General features: G+C 36.6%; 2 protein-coding genes across 4 annotated transcripts in view; both read left to right on the top strand.

Annotated features, from left to right (window-relative positions):
- acsl1b (acyl-CoA synthetase long chain family member 1b) overlaps nt 1-5,890 on the top strand; it is a 39,405-nt gene extending 33,515 nt beyond the window's left edge. For all 3 annotated transcript variants that reach the window (XM_022672021.2, XM_022672019.2, XM_022672020.2), the window contains exons 14-21: nt 383-478; nt 585-657; nt 1,135-1,223; nt 1,312-1,428; nt 2,281-2,424; nt 2,610-2,711; nt 2,979-3,050; nt 4,262-5,890. In XM_022672021.2, the coding sequence (XP_022527742.1) occupies nt 383-478; nt 585-657; nt 1,135-1,223; nt 1,312-1,428; nt 2,281-2,424; nt 2,610-2,711; nt 2,979-3,050; nt 4,262-4,402 (834 nt within the window). In that variant the 3' untranslated portion in view covers nt 4,403-5,890. The remainder of the gene's footprint in view (nt 1-382; nt 479-584; nt 658-1,134; nt 1,224-1,311; nt 1,429-2,280; nt 2,425-2,609; nt 2,712-2,978; nt 3,051-4,261) is intronic.
- Nucleotides 5,891-6,842: 952 nt separating this feature from the next.
- On the top strand, nt 6,843-18,677 carry LOC103042719 (pre-mRNA-splicing factor RBM22). The gene is made up of 10 exons (XM_022672024.2): nt 6,843-6,950; nt 8,635-8,688; nt 8,826-8,855; nt 9,171-9,303; nt 10,401-10,501; nt 10,608-10,780; nt 14,227-14,427; nt 15,750-16,000; nt 16,215-16,346; nt 17,679-18,677. Exons 1-10 carry the CDS (start codon nt 6,897-6,899, stop codon nt 17,816-17,818), a joined length of 1,269 nt encoding a protein of 422 aa, XP_022527745.1. The 5' UTR covers nt 6,843-6,896; the 3' UTR covers nt 17,819-18,677.
- The last annotated feature ends 1,568 nt before the right edge of the window (nt 18,678-20,245 follow it).

The following is a 20,245-nucleotide window of genomic DNA, read 5'->3' as shown; positions in this document are numbered from 1 at the left end:
TCCGTCTGTGTCCAACACACAAGCATAGTGATTTTAGTTGTCTTGTCTTAGAAGCAGATATATAATATAGTTTTAGATCTGAGTTGAACAGCTCAGATTTGTGGGCCACACAGCTCTGAAAGCTTTAGATCTATATCAGATTAAAGCAGCAGATAATGGGCCTCATTTATAAAGCATCTTTGATTAAAGGTACTATAAACTATACTATATAAACTATAACTGATCCTGGATCAGCATTCTTACTCCATAAAGGTGATTTTGGATTTAGATGTGTGCCACTTAGTTGTGAACCTTGTAATATAAACACATTCATGAATGAACTCAATCATCTTCTGTTGGTGCTACTTGCTCTTATAACTCATGTTTCTGCTGCCCCCTGCAGGCCAGTGTAGGAGGCTGTGTGCGGCTGATGATGACCGGAGCTGCTCCAGTTTCTGCTCCTGTACTGACCTTCCTGCGTGCAGCACTGGGTTGCCAGGTCAGATTAAAAAACAAGTTTTTACTTTTTTTTTTCTTTTTTTTAAATATAGATTTTAAATTCAATTTTATCAATTAATCTTAATATGTTCTCTACTTCTGTTCAGTTTTACGAAGGTTATGGACAAACCGAGTGCACAGCTGGCTGCTCAGTGACCCTGTCGGGAGACTGGTCTGCAGGTGAGATATTTACACTTTCTATGATATATCTAGATACTAGTGCATCTAAAAAAAAATTGAATTTCATTAAAAAAAGTTACTTGGTGAAACCGAGATCAGTTCAGATCAGCTCTCACACCAAGAAGAGCCGACTCGTATAGCTAATCATTTTACCACTTCTGCCTTAATGGCTTAAGATTATATATAATGGTGTATACGGATATATAACTGGTTAAGGATTGTATATAATTGCGTATGGGGGCCTATTGTAGTATAGCAAATCATTCCTTTTTATGCGTATATATGTATAGCAAAAAGTATGTATGCATATAAAAGTATAGCAAATCATTCCTTTTTATGCGTATATATGTATTTACATAAAGAAATATAATTTACCATGGGTAAATCTGCTGGAAAAGCTCAAAAAGTGATCTGAAAAGTGCTTAAATTTGACCTTGCAAGCAAAAACCCACATAACCATCATTTTCATTACTCTAGGTCACGTTGGACCTCCCCTTCCCTGTAACTATGTGAAGCTGGTGGACGTTGCGGAGATGAACTACCTGGCTGTGAATGGAGAAGGAGAGGTGTGTGACCTGTTTAATATTATGATACACAGTGCTGTTTTCTTATTGATTTGACCACTGACTGTGTGTGTGTATGTGTGCTCGCTAGGTCTGTGTGAAGGGGCCCAATGTGTTTAAGGGGTATCTGAAGGACCCAGAGAAGACTGAGGAGGCCATCGACAAGGAAGGCTGGGTTCACACTGGAGATATTGGCAGATGGTTGCCGGTGGGTTTCTCTTTAAACTTCACACCTCACTTAAATAAACTGATGTTCATGATCTGTAAACAACACTGACATGCCAATGTGTAATGTATAAAACTAAAGAATTCTAGCCAAATGCCACCATTCACGGTTATTACCCCCTACTGCACTGTCCACTGTGGGTGGTAATGCCTTCTAAGGTGTGTTCTCTGTACACATGGTTACACTGGATTGAGAAAATAGAATGTCCCCTCCATCTGGCACACACTATCAGGCTTAATAGAGCCTGGTCATTGATTACCAGGCTTAAACAGGATGAAATACACTTGCTGTGCTTATACTGTGTTGTTTGCATGATATTCATAATTTGCTCAGATATAAGTGTGTTGTGTATTACAAAATACAAACAAAATTGCAAAAAAAATAATGCCGTTGATATTTAGCACAATAACACATGCCTTCATTTTTGCCACTCACGAAAATACAGGGAAATACCAGCATTTAATTTTTTTAGAATATTGTAATTAATATAATTCATTTTTGTAAGAGAATGACACCATTAAAACTATAAATATTAAAAATTATAAATTTTGCCAATCGAAACCCTGATCCTTCTATTTACGATTAAATACCCATTGTTAAAAGCTTAGTCTTAAAGAGAATACAATCTTGTTAATGCTACATATGTACAGGACATACAGAGGACTGAAATTATGTTACTCTCCTTCCCAAAGTTACAACAAGTACAACAGAATAAGAATAATTTTTCAATCATTTGTCACCACTACAAAACACAAAAACCCTTAAAATGGGTAACATACCAGTCCATTTTGCCATGCCATGCTGAACTAAAGCCTGTACTTTATCTGCTGATAGAATGGCACTCTGAAGATTGTGGATCGTAAGAAGCACATCTTTAAGCTGGCTCAGGGAGAATACATCGCCCCTGAGAAGATTGAGAATATTTACATCAGGTGTGAAGCTGTGGTCCAGGCCTTTGTGCACGGAGACAGTTTACAGGTGAGTCGAGAAGATGATCTCCTGTAATGTGACAGAATGAACATTTTTTGAAGTTTGCTTTGATGAATGTAAACTGAAGGAAATACAAAAGTATTTATGAAAAATGAGGGTTAAAGGTTTTATATTTTTGCTCTTATTGCCTGTAGCAGGAGAATAGCGTGTGTTTAACTGTTTCTCTTCCACAGGCCTGCCTGGTAGCAATCATTATTCCTGACCCGGATTTCCTGCCTGCCTGGGCCAATAAGAAAGGTTTTCGGGGATCCTATAAGGAACTCTGTAGCAACAAGGTAAAACTTACGCTTCTAAAACTGTTAAATTCTGTTTACTGATTACTTGATTACTGGTGTGTTGGTGCAAACCAAAGGAAGTTTAAGAACTTTAGGCAACAAACCCGACTGACTGGGATGATTGACTGTAGTATAAACATTGCACTGCCATCAACTTTCCTTAGTCTCACGCCAATCACATTAAATAACATTGTTTGCCTATTTCTGCCCTAGATAACTGAATATGAATAAAAACATAACAAAAATATATATTTGTTTTAATTGCAGGCTGTGAAAACTGCCATTTTGGAGGACATTCTTAAATTAGGCAAAGAAAGTGGATTGAAGTCATTTGAACAGGTGAGTTTTACTATAACATGAGACAGGGGCTTTATTATTATATCAGTGCCAGGTATTTATATTTTTATTTGTGCTTTAATTTCATTATCATTACAGCGTTTAGGAGCAGATGTATAGAGAACTTTAAACAAATTTTGCAAGTCAAATGTTTTGAATCAGATAGTGAATACATTTGTTTTAATTCGCGAAAATCGTCACATTGGGCAGAGGGTGGGAGCCCTCCTCTGCTTGCTGATTGGCTCTTTTGGGGTAAGGATGGGACTTTTGTCATGTTAAGTAGGGGTGGGGCAATATATCAATATTATGATATATTGTGTTATTTAGATTGTATTGTAGTGATACTTGGTCTCAAATATCAATGAATTCTGTGAAACTGACACCAATAAATCTATAATTCCTGGTATTTGCTTATTTAGGAGTATTTTATCCTCTTCTGTAACACATGAACACATCCTTGTTCTAGAGCTATGGAAAAAAAATAAGAGTTCACTTAAAAATTATGAGTTTCTTTGATTTTACCAAATTGAAAACCTCTGGAATATAATCAAGAGGAAGATGGATGATCACAAGCCATCAAACCAAACTGAACTGCTTACATTTTTGCATTAGGAGTGGCATAAATGTATCCAAAAGCAGTGTGTGTTAGACTGGTGGAGGAGAACATGCCCAGATGCATGAAAACTGTGATTACAACTGGGTTATTCCACCAAATATGGATTTCTTAACTCATAAACTTTATGAATATGATCTTTAGATCTGAAAGCTCTGCGTCTTTTTTGTTATTTCAGACATTTCTCATTTTCTGCAATAAATGCTCTAAATTACACTATTTTTACACTATTATACTCTGGAGAAATGTTGTTCAATGTTCATTTTATTCAAACATGTAACTATAAATAGCAAAATCAGAGAAACGGATTCAGAAACTAAAGTGGTCTCAATTTTTTCCAGAGCTGTATATTGAGTATCACAGAATCACAGTAGCGTGATATCATCGTTATTTTGGGCAACATATTGTAATTATGCTTTTAAAGGGTTTCCTTTAAATTAAAAGTATATTCCGCCAGAGACCATAATTTTAAAGATCTGTGCTCTGTCCTACTTAGATTACTTATATCACTATAACTACAGATCTTCCATACTGACTGCACTATACGCTGCTCTGCTTTTTACCCTGATACGAGTCTGATGCCTGATGCTTTGTGTTGTAGGTGAAGGACATCGCTCTGCACACAGAAATGTTCTCCGTCCAAAACGGCCTCCTCACTCCAACCCTCAAAGCCAAGCGCGCTGATCTCCGAAACCACTTCAGACAGCAGATTGACGAGCTCTACTCCCACATTCACATGTAAAACTCACCCTGTAGATTAAAGGAATACTGACAGTGAGTGAAAGCTAATGGGAGTCAGTCAGCAGTCTCACCAGCTTTCGCTTATCGTTAGCTACGGCAACACTTTTTGGGTGAAGTATTCCTTTAGAGAGTCATCCTCAGTGAGGAACCGTGCCTTCTCCATGCTACCACACGTCCACTGCCTTTCATATGTACACAGGAATTAAGAGAGTGTCGATTGGATCAAGGAGGAGAAATCCAGTGTCTTGCCAGCTTCCCTTAAAAAACATCATTATACCTCATGTTCAACTTGATGTTTGAGACGACCTCAGTTTGGTGCAATAGATGGGTAGTGGGAGACTTTTTTTTTTTTTAATAAAGAACAATTTCTCTAAATACAGACTTGATACTGATTCGATCAACATTTGCCTAAGATTTGCTCAGGTCTTTGGGCATTTTAAAGGTTTCGTTTTGGAGGAACTTTAAATGATGATGTTTGAGTGCTAGACTGTTCCTCTGTTTTTTACCTTAGTAGTTCTGACATTTCGCCCACTTTACAGAGACATTTCTGCACTAAATCTGCACTGTAGAAAATAAGAGGAAAGTTTATATGTAGGAAATATAACTTATATTCCGTATATAATAATCTTTTTCAGTAGTTTCTTAATAAAAGAACACAGTCGATCATCACCATCAAGCAAATATTTTGAATACAGTGCTCTTTTTTTTATTGTGTCCATATTTCAACGATAAATAGACCAGTAGGAATGCTCCAGAATGTGGATAGGTTAGTGTGTGGATAGTGTTATGGCCTATGCTGCTCTATTTCAATAAGGATCCTTAGCTTTCATTACTACAGCTACACCCAGATATCATTCATAGGCCTTTTTCAAGTAAAGAAGCTAAATTTTGACTATTTATATGGTTTTATTATTGATATTTGGTGTAAAGGTAGAGTGATGATTGACATTTCAATATGCTTTATATGTGCCTGACGTGAAGAAGAGTTTTACAACAAGCTGGGCTCGAATGCAGCTAGAATCACTGAGGTTTTGACCTCTTTTTGCCTCCGCTTGGTTAAATTCTTTGGATGTACGTAATACTGTTTTATCTGATCACTCTGATGAGATGATATTGATGATGATGATGTGGGGAAAAATAAACAACGCAGAATCTGTTCTGTACAGTAATGATTTGTAAACACTATCTGTCTGCCACCACAGCCCCACTGTCATCATTTATCAGGACTTTCTCTTCTTTTGATATGAAGGGCTTTGTGAAACTCCAGGTTATGTTTATTAAACAGTGTAGTGTTGCTTGCATCACATTTATGGATGCATGTGCGTGTGTGTGTGTGGAATGTATTTGATAAAGTCAAAGGGAAATAGGAATATGAAATATGAAATGAATTGTTCTGCTGTTTATGTAAATGTAAACAATGAATGCAGTATATATGTGCTTCATGTAAAAAGATGTACATGACTGAAATTAAATGTGATGGTTTTCTGGAGTCATTTGTCAGTTATTAATAAGCTATCTGGGACTATGAGGGTTTTTTTTTGTGGACTGTTTATGCATTAGTTATGGGATGGCCTGATATACAGTGGGTATGGAAAGTATTCAGACCTCTTTAAATGATTCAGTCTTTAATTGCAGCCATTTCCTAAAATCAAAATAGTTAATTTTATTTTTCATTAATGTACATTCAGCACCCCATCTTGACAGATAACAAACAGAAATGTAGATTTTTTTGCTAATTTAAAAGAAAAAAGAAAGAAATATCACATGGTCATAAGTTTTCAGACCCTTTGTTCAGTATTGAGTAGAAGCTCCCTTTTAAGCCTGTACAGCCATGGGTCTTTCTGGGAATGATTCAACAAGCTTTTTTTACACATGGGTTGGGGGATCCTCAGCCATTCTTTCTTGCAGATCCTCTCCAGTTCTGTCAGGTTGGAGGGTGAATGGTGCTGGACAGCCATTTTCAAGTCTCTCCAGAGATGCTCAATTGAGTTTAGATCAGGGCTCTGGCTGGACCAGTCAAGGATAGTCACAGACATGTTCCAAAGCCACTCCTTTGTTATTTTAGCTGTTAAAAATTGGTTTCTTTGATTTTACCAAATTGAAAACCTCTGGAATATAATCAAGAGAAAGATGGATGATCATCAGAATCCATCAAACCAAGCTGAACTGCTTGAATTTTTGCACCAGGAGTAAAGTCATAAAGTTATCCAAAAGCAGTGTGTAAGACTGGTGGAGGAGAACATGCCAAGATGCATAAAATTTGTAATTATAATCCAGGGTTACTCCACCAAATATTGATTTCTGAACTCTTAAAACTTTATGAATATAAACGTGTTTCCTTTGCATTATTTGAGGTCTGAAGACTTAAAGTATTTGGGTAGAACAGTATATTATTACAGGACTTTTATTTTGAAAGTCGGGCTTTTACTGCTGCTGGTAAGCCGGATGTGACGCAGCTGCTGGTCTTCGCGGTTCCTACCTGAGCAGCTGCAGCGATGGCGACGTCTTTAGGATCGAATACCTACAACAGACAGAACTGGGAGGATTCGGTGAGTCTGAGAGCGAGTTTTTACACTTACAGAACTTTTAGGGTTTTGCCTTTATCTGTTGGTTATATCTGTGTTTGTTTATTGGCTTTAAAAAGGGAAAATTAGGCTTAAAAACGCTGAAGTTTAGACTGTCGTGTGTTAAGGTGGGTAACCCAGGTCCAGAATGAAAAAAATCCACTCCACGGTTTTGTACCAACTGCGTGGTCGGCTATGCTGCAGATCAGCTTATTTATTAGAGCCCAGGCAGTTGGTACAAAACCCTGGGATGGATTTTCACTTCTGGACCCGGACTACCCACCTTTAAGTGTGTTTAGCCATACAGCCTGTTAGGTTAACTCCGTTAGCTAACTAGCATAGTTACGTTTGTTGGTTAGTTAGTTAGGTTAGCTAAGATAATGAAACTGAATAGATTAAGAGGAGCACACTGATTCAGCTGAATAAAATTTAATTAAAAATTCAAGGTAATGTAAGTTTATTGTATATCACCTCGTATATACAGTGGCAGGATTTACTAGTTTGTGCTTTACACAAACAAGGAGAAAGATACAAAGTCACAAAAACAAATTAAACAAAACATTAAAATACTCAAACAATAAAAATAAAATGAAAATATACTGCGTGTTGTAGATTCATTTTCAGGTCATCCAAACTATGAAGAAAAACATTTGCTATTAGTTAGTAATCAAAAGTGTTAAACAAACCGGAATATGTGCTATTTGCTTAGATAGAAACAGTTTTTCTCATCTTAGCTGGATTTTCTCAGTCAGTTTTGGTAGAGTCACAGTTAACAAGTGTTAACTGTTGAGGGAACTAGTTATCTAACCTAAATAGATTGCTAGGAGCACTTTGATTCAATTAAATTAAAATATACTACCTACTTATTATGTTTATACAAACACAGTTTAGGATGTAGACAATAATTTTATTTTTTATTTTTTGCACACCTACGTTCCAAAACGCATAAAAAAAAAAAATAGGTCACAAACAAGGTTCAAACAACCATCATTACAACCATCTTTTTTTCTTTTTTTTTCTTTTCTTTCTTTCTTTCTTGAGGGTATAAAAAACATAAAAAAGAAAAGGGGTTCATATAAAATTGAAAAGACTTTTTATTTGTATTTAGTTGAAAATTTGTCAATAAGTGTATATAATTGTAAGTCTGAATAGACAAATGTTTGGAATAAGGGTATCTTTTAAGCGAATTTTGTTTTGTGTATATTTAATTTACCTAAAATTATAATAAGTTTACTAAATCTCTCCTTGTAAAGGGTAATATAAAATATAAATGGGACTTTGAGTGGAATTTCCTTACCCAACCTCCTATTCAAGTCTAAAAAAGAAAATACACAATAAAAAAAAACTTGTTCAATGTACTGAAAAGACTATTATCAACAGGTAAGATAAGCTAACCTAGCTAGTTATCCTATTTAGTTATTTAGCTGGGCTGTCAATCAATCAACCTTTATTTTCATTAAGTAATACATTAAGTGTAACCCTCATTTTCAATGCAGTCGAACATTTACAACTTAAAGAGACTGAATAATACATTTAAATGAAAATTAAAATAAAAATTAAAATGCTGGTGTGAAGACGCTCTAGTCAGATTTGATCATAAGCTGAACACATTTGTACTTGTATGTAAAGTATTCTGTTATTCATAGGTCTGATGTTTTTGTCTCTGCAGGACTTTCCTATTCTCTGTCAAACATGTTTAGGGGAAAATCCTTACATTCGCATGGTGAGTATCAACTTGTTAATGTACAAGCAGCAAAATTTAAATCTGTCAGAAATTGCCTGATTTATTAGAAAGGTGCTAAAGCAGCTGTAACTGCATTAATCTGTCTTGGTTATATTGTTTTTTCTTTTTTTTTTCAGTCCAAGGAGAAATATGGAAAAGAATGCAAGGTAAGCATGAGTCACCTACAGAGGGCTGCCTTTAAGACTAGGCAACATTTAAATGTAAAATGTTCATTCTGCAACTCAAAAACACTGATTGTTTGAGTAATTTTTTTTTCTAGAGATATATATATAATATATTTGGTTCACAGTGTGCAATTCAATAAAAAAATAATACAAAAACAGTATATTTAATAAGGTTTTTTACATTAGCATTTTCCATACTGTCTGATTTGGGGTTGTACAATAAGGCTGTAGTTTTTGTTAATGTTAGTAATGTAATTGTGTAAGTGAACAACATGCACTCTTCTGTCTGTATCTCAGATCTGTGCAAGGCCCTTCACTGTGTTCCGCTGGTGTCCGGGGGTTCGGATGCGCTTTAAGAAGACGGAGGTTTGTCAGACGTGCAGTAAGATGAAGAATGTGTGTCAGACCTGTCTACTGGATCTGGAGTACGGTGAGTTTACGTGAAGGCCATAATGTGTCTGTAAAGTATCTGCCTTTCATCAGTCTCAGTGAACAATAGATAGAAGATTTATTACAGAGCTGATGATCTTCAGACTGGAGGGCCTGTCTTTCCTGATTAGCCCTGTGCCCAATCCAGGCTGTAACGTTTCCCGACACAATGCTTTTGTTTGTACCGAAGTGGAATATGAGTATTCTTTCATAATATTTTAAGACCTTTTCCAATACATGAAATTATTTGAGAAAAATGTATCAGTAGATTCTGAGTAGCAGATTCTGAGTGTTATTCAAAGACAAATGTTATATTAGACCAGTTGGTACTTTTGGTAGTGTGGGCAGTGTGCCAAGTGCTGCTGGAAAATGAAATCCACATCTCCATAAAAGCTGTCAGCAAAGGAAAGCATGAAGTGCTGTAAGATTTTGTGGGAAAACAAAACTGCACTGACTTTAGACTTGATAATAAAACACAGTGGACCAACACGAGCAGAGACATGACTCTCAGTACAATCACTGATCATCAGTTAATCTTACGTTTCATCTGGAGTGTGGAGGAAGAGTGGAGAGACATGGAGATGCGGATTTCATTTTCCAGCAGCACTTGGCACAAAGCCCACACTACCAAAAGTACCAACTGGTCTAATATAACATTCGAGACAGTCTTTGAATAACACTCAGAATCTGCTACTCAGAATCTACTGATACATTTTTCTCAAATAATTTCATGTATTGGAAAAGGTCTTAAAATATTATGAAAGAATACTCAGTTCAGTGTTTTCCCACAAAATCATACAGCACTTCATGTTTAACTCTACTGACAACTTTTATGGAGATGCAAATTTCATTTTCCAGCAGGACTTGGCACTCTGCTTACACTGCCAAAAGTACCAATTGGTCTTATATAACATTCTAATTTTCTGAGGCACTGATTTTTGGGTTTTCATTGGCTGTAAGCCATAATCATCAACAATGAAAGAAATAAACACTTAAAATAGATCACTCTTTGTGTAATACATCTATATAATATAAGATTCACATTTTGAACTGATTTGCTGATTTTTTTTTTTTTTTTGCCTCTGCATCCATATTCAGGTCTTCCTATCCAGGTTAGAGACACTGGCCTGTCCATCAAAGATGATGTACCAAAATCAGATGTCAACAAGGAATATTACACACAGAACATGGAAAGAGAGGTAAGGGTTTACTTAAAATACCATGTATGTATATTATTCAGAGTACTTATACATTGGTATTTATATTACTACAAAATATATTAATGTCCTATTCGTCTTGTTTTAGATCCAGAACTCAGACGGTACACGGCCGGTGGGCATGCTTGGTAAAGCGCCCAGCTCCAGTGATATGCTGCTGAAACTTGCCCGCACCTCACCCTACTACAAGAGAAATCGCCCCCACATCTGCTCCTTCTGGGTGAAGGGAGAGTGTAGGAGAGGAGAGGAGTGCCCTTACAGGTGAGTACATCAGGAATGTGAACCCTCTGAACTATAGGGGTGTGCCACATCGTATCGTACTCAATAATATCAACAGTATTTTTGAATAATGTGAATTATATTATATACTTAAATTTCAGCCACCCCTAATTATTAAAAGAGGGTACTGCTTTTTTGCTCTTTTTAAGAAAAGGAAATTCACACTGTTCTAATTTCCCATTATATATCTATTAGAGACAGATTATATCTGTCCAGTATCATTTATTTTACTTTAATCCTGGATATATGGAGATATATGGAGTGCATTATTAATATCATGACACTTTGGATCATTGACTTCTGTTACAAACCTGATAAAATTCTTGTATTTTTTTTAAATATCTCAGTTAGGCGTGTGCCATATCTTACCATATGCAATAATAAAATTAAATTATCTTGCAGTAAAGTTTTCTTGAAATAATTCAGTGTTTTGTCATATCGCCAAGAGTATCAATATTGTGAAAATATCATAAAATATCATGGTGTTAATTTAGGGCCATATGTATTGAGAAATATATTGTAAATATTAGGGGTGTCACGATCTCGATATTTTATCGAAATCGAATCGAAATGAGGTCACGATCTCGAGTATCGAAGTCAAAAAGAGGATCGACGATCCCTCCCGCGCGCGCTACGCAAATAGCGCAGCGCGCTACGCAAATGGCGCGGCACCAACACAGCGCATCCTATTCATTTAAATAGAGATAGCCACTGCATGAGCGCAGTCGGCGGGAGTGTGATCACTGTTTTTATCTGTCCAACGGGGGAGGGGGGGCGGGGGTTGGGCGCGCAGGTTTTGTATCTGTATCTAACGGAGGGGTGGGTGCGCGCAGGTGAGAGCGTGTGAACTCGCTGAAATGCGTGTGTCAGTGTGACTTGAGAACACTGACTATAGATCACAGTGAGGTGGATTAAAAATCTTAAACTTATAATTGACTACACCTGTTGCTTTCCATTGAATTAAAAAAACATCTTTCTCTCAGATAAAGTAAACACAACCGTGTTTCTGACTAAAATAAAAGCTTTTCAGGAGAGATATAAGTTATGTGTAAATATTTATAAGACAATACCCACATCACTTATCTAACCAGCCTGTACTGATTTCTGCCCCCCAATAATGCTTTCAATAACCTCTTGTAACCCCTGGGAGCCAGGGGTTACACTCTAATAGCCTTTAATAGTCTTCAGTAGCCTTTAAAAGACTTACCTGGCGGCCGTGGTGTGTCCACTAAACTCCGTAGTTATAAACATCCTGAGGTTAGCAGCGCGCTAACTGACCTGTTTATAATGTAATCCGAGCAGTGCCTCCGTGTCGGCTGTTCTAACCTGCTGCTGTTAGCTGCTTGGGCTGAAAGATGAACTGTAGTGAGCTGTATTATCCGGTTAGTGGGGTTAAAACCTTTATTTGTTTACAGAAACAGTAAAAACGGACTGGCTGAGCTCTGTAGCCCGTGGCTGGGCTGTACTGAAGTAGTGACTGAGTGAAGAGAGCGGGGTGCTGCTGCTGCTAGTGGTTGGATGAAGAACTGCAGCTTCATGTAATGAGCAGTTTCACCAGCCATCCACACACAGCTCTGATAAACTGCTTGTTTTAATAGTGCACACTGTTGCTACCAAAAAAAGTCACTAGATGGCATTACCATATATATCTTAATAAATAATAATAATAATATTTATAATAATAATAATAAATATATTATTTAAATTTTATGAGGCATAAAATAATAACAAGAAAAAAAAACAAGAAAATCGAGAATCGAATCGAATCGTGACCCTCAAATCGAAAATGAAATCGAATCGAGGATTTAGAGAATCGTGACACCCCTAGTAAATATTGTATCTGATATTGTGCCTGCAGCAGAAGTTACCATCAGTGTGACTTTATTTGTGTGGAAATTGTTTTGTATGTGTAGAGATGACTCATTAGTACAATCGTGTGCAAATTGTATTTAAACAAAGCAGCAAATTACTTTATTTCACTGTCTTAAACATTATAATTTAGTGAAGTTTACAAAACTAGTGAAATACATCTTAGTTCAGCTGCCTAGACAATATGTAGTATTTACATGTACAGTTAGATATTTACTTCACTTACTACGACATAAATACTACTGTTATAATTAATATTTATTTTAATTTTGTATATCTGTGTTTCCCTTAAGCATATATTTTATTGAGGTTTTTGTTGTGAGGGTTTCTTTTTTTTTTTTTTTTTTTAAGGTTAAATGGGAACAATAAAAATATATTTAAGTGTTTGACTGCAGTAGCTCACAGTAATCCACATGGTGACAGTGTTGAGCTGGATGTTAAGAGCTTGCCTACATAAACTTGAAGGGGAGACCAGTTAAACACAGTTCTATGCTGCTTGTTTAATAATAAGCATTTAGACCCAGGCACCCTTATTTGTCACTGGTGCTGTGAAGAGAACATTATAAACTCATTTATGAGTTGTTGGGTCATTTAGCTTTAAAAGGCATTTGAAATATAATGTTAAGTTTAATGATTAAATCAGTGGCAAATAGAACTTTCAGATTAGATTAAATTAATAGTTATTATGAGCTCATCAGCAGTGGGTTGTAACCATTAAAAGAAGGCCATTAGTAACACAGGCCATATTTATGATTCTAAATAATAGCCTTGTAGCTGGACTGGCTGTGCTGCTGAATTTAAAACACAACAGATGCAGTAGAGTTTATTGTAGAGAATATTAAGTACTGAATCCCAAGAAGAACAGACAGCATATAGGTCCAGATATATCCTCAAGTACTTTATTTTGTATATAGGATGCATTACAGAAAACAGAAAAGTAGTAGAGAAGCAGATTAATGTAAAACTACTCCCATGGTGCTTAAACCTCAACTATTTGAATGTGTTTTGTATATTTGAATTAAAGTTATAGGCATTTTATAAAATCATTTTTGTGTTTTGAACTTGTCAGGATGTGAAATTTGCTTTTTAATAACTAAAATGTACAGATAAAGAAAAGTTTGTGTTAATTAGAATTATTAAATTCAAATGTGTTTAATTAAAACATTTTCAGTTTAGACGTACAAACAATATCTGGTTGATGGATTTAGATTTGTGGATGTGGATTTTTAAATGTATTCAACAACAAATTTAAGCTCCACACAAGTTTGAAACAGAAAAGTATTTAAAATTTGTATTTTCTCAAAAGTTGGGTAAATTTACCTCAAATTTGCAGATTTAAATACGTAGAACAGCTTTTAAGCCATTTCTTTAGTCTGTTTTGTTTATCGTGTTTGAACCAAAATAAAATTTAATTCCTCAGCAGAAATTGCGTTGATGAAATGCATTGCTGTAAATTGTAATTATAATGATAAATCAATTTGCACTATGTTTGTTTTGGGCTCTGTATCCGCTGTTTTAATATTTTATTTATTGTATTTCTTAATCTAATATTAAACCAGGCATGAGAAGCCTACAGATCCCGATGATCCTCTGGCGGATCAGAACATTAAAGACCGATTTTATGGCATCAATGACCCAGTTGCTAATAAACTGCTGCAGAGAGCCTCTACCATGCCCAGACTGGATCCACCTGAGGACAAGACCATCAGCACCCTCTACATCGGGGGTTTGGGTGAGAACATCACAGACTCAGAGCTCAGGTAAGCTTTAATTATCTTTATTTTGTAGTTGTTTTTGTTTTTAACAGTTTGGATTAAAGCTGTATGAATCAAGCATTGAGATACAGATAAGGGAGTAAACAAGCACTTGAGTGGCTCTCAACACACCTGATCCAGTATTTCAAGTCAAAAATCAATATTTGTATTGAAACATGGGAGTTGTACTAAAGTTACTGCTCTGCTTTATTACTCCACATGGTGGTGCTATAATTAAATGAATAGGGTAAACATGCAGTGAAGAATATTTTTTTTTGTTCAAATCTGTGAAACTGAAACAAAAATAAATCCATAATTCCTGGTATTTGCTTATTTAGGAGTATTTTGTCCTCCTTAGTAACACAGATGAGGTTAAGTATCGTAGAAAATTATCTTGATATTTTGAGTATCGCAGGAGCACAGTATCGTGAGGTCATTGCTATCGTGGGCAACAAATCACAATATATTTGCGTTTTGAGATGCCCTTTGAATTCAAACCCTAGTGTCTACAGTACTGTTGCTTTGGCCTGTCACTATAATATCATTACCCATTATCGAGAGCCCATCACTGTAAATGATCTGTTGTTGACACAGCCTATTTTTCGCACTATAAGGTGCACTTAAAATCCTTTAATCTCCCAAAAATCATCAGTGTACCTTATGTACGAATTTTACCAGTCAGGTTGTAAGGAGCAGTAAAGGCACTCTGCTGAAGTACAGAGTTATACAGGAGTTTTAGTTTAGTTCTCCAGCACCGGGGCTGGATTAGCATTAACCACTATTTCCCCATAGAGAGGGTAGTATTATCGGCCTTTAGCCTACTCCTAACCCCGGCTAGCACTGCTGGAGAGGTTAGCCTTAGTGCTGGAGAAATTCGGTAATCTAAGCTTACTGTAAATAAACAGAAGCTCTTTACTCACCCAAATAAACAGTTTTCAGGAGAGAAATCTGTGTAGACTTAGCACTCATTTGACTCGTTTTTTTTTTTTTATTATTATTACAGTTCTGTTTACTTAGCTTAACTTTACTTAACTTGATTAGCCAAATCCCACCACCACCCAGCGGCAAGATCTGCTGAATTAGAAGTTTCTTATATTGTCTCTTAAAATGCGCCTTATAATACGGTGCACCTTATAGTGCGAATAATACGGTAATCATTCTTTTAGTTGCATAAAATGATTTTTCATTGGCAATGTTGTTCATTGCAATTATTTGTGGTCTAAAAATATAATGTAATATTTGCATTAAGTTGCTTAATATTAAAAAAATCACTGTTTGTTTAAAATGTTCTGAATGCCTTCCATGTTTTCCATCCTCTGCTCACACAGGAGCCATTTCTACCAGTTTGGTGAGATTCGCACCATTACTCTAGTGCAGAGGCAGCAGTGTGCCTTCATTCAGTTCGCTACGAGACAAGCGGCTGAACTGGCTGCAGAGAAATCCTTCAACAAGCTCATCGTCAACGGCCGCCGGCTCACCGTCAAGTGGGGCCGCTCACAGGCAGCCAAGAGCAAGGAGATTAAAGAAGGCTACAGTGAGATGGGCACCAGACTGGAGCCTGTTCCTGGTCTGCCTGCAGGTGTGTGTTTGTCTGTCTGTTTGTTAGGGTATGGTTGATGCCAGTATTGCTGTTTATCCAGCTTCAATACACAAATGTTTCAGTTAATAGTAATTAGTCGTGTTTTGGCTTTTATACACTGATGCTGATGAATGTAAACCAAATATTTTGATGATTTGAGGTTTTGATGATTGTAATTATTTTATTCTGAAGCTAAATACTTTTGTGTTTTCAGCTCTGCCCCCGCCTCCAGCTTTGGAAGATGAGACCCCAGCTAACTACTTTAATCTGGACCCCAGCAGCTCTTCAGCAATGTTGAATCTTAACCTGCCCCTCCCACCTGGCCTAGCCAACCCACCACCTCCAGGTACACTGCTGCACCACATGCTTATTGAACTTGTTTAAGCTGCTTTATTTACGTGAACAGTTTTAATGATGATTGATACTATTATGTCTATAATTAAAGACTATATTAAGTCTAATATAGTCTTTAAAAGGCAGATACACTACTACTGTTAACCCTCTAAAGCAGCGGTGCTTTCCTACTGTTAACCCTTTAAAGAAGCAGTGCTTTACTACTGTTAACCCTTCAAAGCAGGGGATCTACTACTACTGTTAACCGTTTAAAGCAGGGAGATCTACTACTACTACCGTTAATCCTTTAAAGCAGGGAGATCTACTACTACTACCGTTAATCCTTTAAAGCAGGGAGATCTACTACTACTTCGGTTAACCCTTTAAAGCAGGGAGATCTACTACTACTTTTAACCATTTAAAGCAGGGAGATCTAATACTACTGTTAACCCTTAAAATTAAGGAGATCTACTACTGTTAACCCTTTAAAGCAGCAGTGCTTTACTATTGTTAACCATTTAAAAGCAGGGAGGTCTACAACTACTGCTAACCATTTTAAAGCAGGGTGATCTACTACTACTGTTAACCCTTTAAAGCAGGGGAATGTATTACTGTTAACACCTTAAGCAGCGGTGCTTTACTACTGCTAACCCTTTTAAAGCAGTGAGATCTACTACTGTTAGATCTTTAATGCAGTGGTGCTTTACTACTGTTTACCCTTGAAAAGCAGGGAGATTTACTACTGTTAAAAGTAGGGTTAACCCTTTAAAGGAGATAGCAGTGGTGCTTTCTACTGTTAATCCTTTAAAACAGGGAGATCTGCTACTGTTAACCCTTAAAAGCAGGGAGAACTACTAATGCTTTTAAAAAATATATGTAATCTGAGACATATTCAGAATTTACTTAAAGCATTATATGGTTAAATTATATTGTTACAGATTAGAGGTGCAACTTATGGAAGCCCATTTCCGCCACCTGAAGAAAAAAAAACTTCCTCAACTAAGTCATAATTATGAGATAGAAAAGTCATAATTATGAGATAGTAAGTCATAATTATGAGATAAAATAGTCATAATTATGAGATAGTAAGTCATATTTATGAGATAAAAAGTCATCTCATAATTATGACTTTCTATCTCATAATTATGACTTAGTTGAGGAAGTTTTTTTTTCTTCAGGTGGCGGAAATGGGCTTCCATACCAACTCAACTACAGATAGATTAGTATTATGACATCTCCTTTTTGTTGAAGGCCTCAGTTCTGATGCACACATTGATCTACAGCTTTTATATCATGGTACTATAGATGTGACCTTGATTGGTGCTACTGGTTTGTGTTACTTCAGGTTTTGGCCCTCCAGTGTTCCACCCCATGGGCCCACCTCCTCCTCCCCCAATGGCCTTGAGACCCCCAGGGCACATCCACTACCCATCTCAGGACCCTCAGAGAATGGGCACTCACGCTGCAACACGCCACGGAGACTAGAAGCTTCATCCTTACCAGATTCTGGGTTCATTGGTCGACTTCAGCTGAGACTGAAGAACTGCTGAGTGATCGTCTGATGAAAGGCCAGAGTGACGTTGTGCAGAGCATGACTGCCTCTGTTTATAAAGCTTATGGCTCTAGCTGATGAGATGACCCTTATTTTACTGGCCCATAATTAGACTGACCCTGATGACCTTTCAGATAGAGGGAGGAGTTAGGGTAGAGGCACTGTTGGATTTTGAGAAATGGAGAATGATGTCAATGTTAACAGCACAGGGTTTAGAGCTCATGTTTAAGTTTACACAGGAGCACAGCAACACGATTAACAGTGTCTGCCTAATTTGCTTAATTAGCCGTACAGAAAGTAACGAAATAAAACTGTGAACTAATCAACGTTTTCAATTGTTTGTCAGGTTGTTTACAGTAAAGGAGTTCTTCACACCCTTGCTGTTTGAGTGACTCTAATAGTTGATCTCTTTTGTATTATGTCAAAACCTCATGATTATTGGACTAATATAATGCTTTTATCTATTAGCCAGATTTTTTTAGGTTGACATTTTGAACATTTTTGTAATGTACCTGTTTATTACACTTTCAAATATATTGGGGAAAAAAATCTTACTCTTATATACCTAGTTCCACTTACAGAATATTTTGAAACACATGATAGAAGCGGGGAAATGATGAAACGTTTAGGCAGCTATAGTCCTAAAGGTCTAGATTCCTGCACTTTTGTACGTTTCCTGTTTATTCACACTTGATTAAACTCACCCAATAATTATTATATAGCTCAGGAAATCTGACTCTGGCCCTGCTTTCCACTCGTGTTTAAATCTATCATTAAACCTTGTATTTGCGACCCCTGGCCACTGTGCTGCATCTCTTTACAGAAAATAAATGCGTACATGCGTTGACACAATGCGAATGAGAAACCTCAGTTTTTTTTTCCCCTTTCCTTCTTCTTTTACCACTTTTTCCTTCTACCCTGACCCTCTCCCTCCCTCTTGTTTTAAACATAAGCTCAATTTTACTTACTCACACAAACCCACACACACACGCGTGTACACACAACAGGACAAAAACATAGAAGAAGAAAAAAGCTGCATCTTTTATACCTTTTTTTTTTTTTTTGGCTTCTTTACGTTAAAGCGTAGGGACCATTATTTTGCAATAGTACTGCACTGTGTAACTTTGGTGTAGCTGTATAAGCTCTCTCTCCAGAGCTGCGTATGGCCCTCAAGTCACATTTGTGTAAAATCCTGTAATACATGCTAATTTACCTAAAGATGCTGCTTCTGTATCTCTCCGCTTGTCAACAAATGCACGTGTACTGCTGTCCATGATGGGGAGATAAAAGAGTGATTTGTAATTACAGGAGTGGAGTTAAAGTGAATAATACTCTGCAACCTTATAGGGGGGAGCCCAAGAGATAACACACACCTCTTAGGAGCTCTTGACAGACAGCTGAGAGTGGCAGGTCTTCTAACTTTCCTTTTTTTTGGTTTTCCATTGCTGACATTTTTGAGAGGATGCAGTGTGTATACTGTTAAACATCACACAAATGTGCTTTAATGGCATTAAAAAACTGATAGTCTGGAGAGTCTTCCACATACATTCCATTTCACATGCTTATCTGCAGTAGTAGCCATGTAATATATGTGGTATATTATGGTAATATCAATCTATGATAATATGTTGTGGATGTTATTCAAAAACCTGTTGTTTCCTAAAGGGTAGTTGTAAAGGGAAATTAAAAGTCTTATTGTTTGTAGAAGAATAAGTTAGTTTAAAAGTATTTTATTGCAGGTAATTTTGGATCATTTATCTTGGTTAGTTCATCAAAATAGTCTGACCAAACATTAAGACTATTTGCTGATACAATGTTTTTTTTACACATTTTTTCAAGTCTATTTGAGAATTTGAAGGGGAATTCTATTGATATGATTCTCAAAATGTTTTCAATGTAATGGAGACTGGTTTGGTGTGAAATGCTCTGTTTTAGAGAAACTTAAGCCTGAATGAGATTAGTTTCTCAGGGGGACGTCTACTCTGTGATAAAACTCCTGCATGGGACGACAATTTTTTTGGCTTTCTCGGTCACATGACATCACGTTCAGTAGCTCCTCCATTTTCACTTATGTTTATATGGATCTCTGTGGAAATGCACGCCCAAAGTGTAATTATGGTGATAATTTAGCCTGTAATTTTCTCAGAGGACGTCTGAGAAAAACACTTACATGGTCGTTCCAGACGGGAAACAAAATCACAGATGACTCCCCATAAAAGATAAAATTACCCCAGGACCCCCTGAGAAACTAACCCTGTCCGGATAGGGCTTTAGTCACCTACCCTACAGTAATTTCTTTACAGTGGTGGTGAATGGAACCTACCTTCAGGTTTTTTTTTTCTAAATAACCAGCAGCACTC

The sequence above is a fragment of the Astyanax mexicanus genome, chromosome 2 (assembly GCF_023375975.1).
Source record: "Astyanax mexicanus isolate ESR-SI-001 chromosome 2, AstMex3_surface, whole genome shotgun sequence".
Classification (NCBI taxonomy): domain Eukaryota; kingdom Metazoa; phylum Chordata; class Actinopteri; order Characiformes; family Acestrorhamphidae; genus Astyanax; species Astyanax mexicanus.
This window is presented reverse-complemented; position numbering and strand designations above follow the sequence as displayed.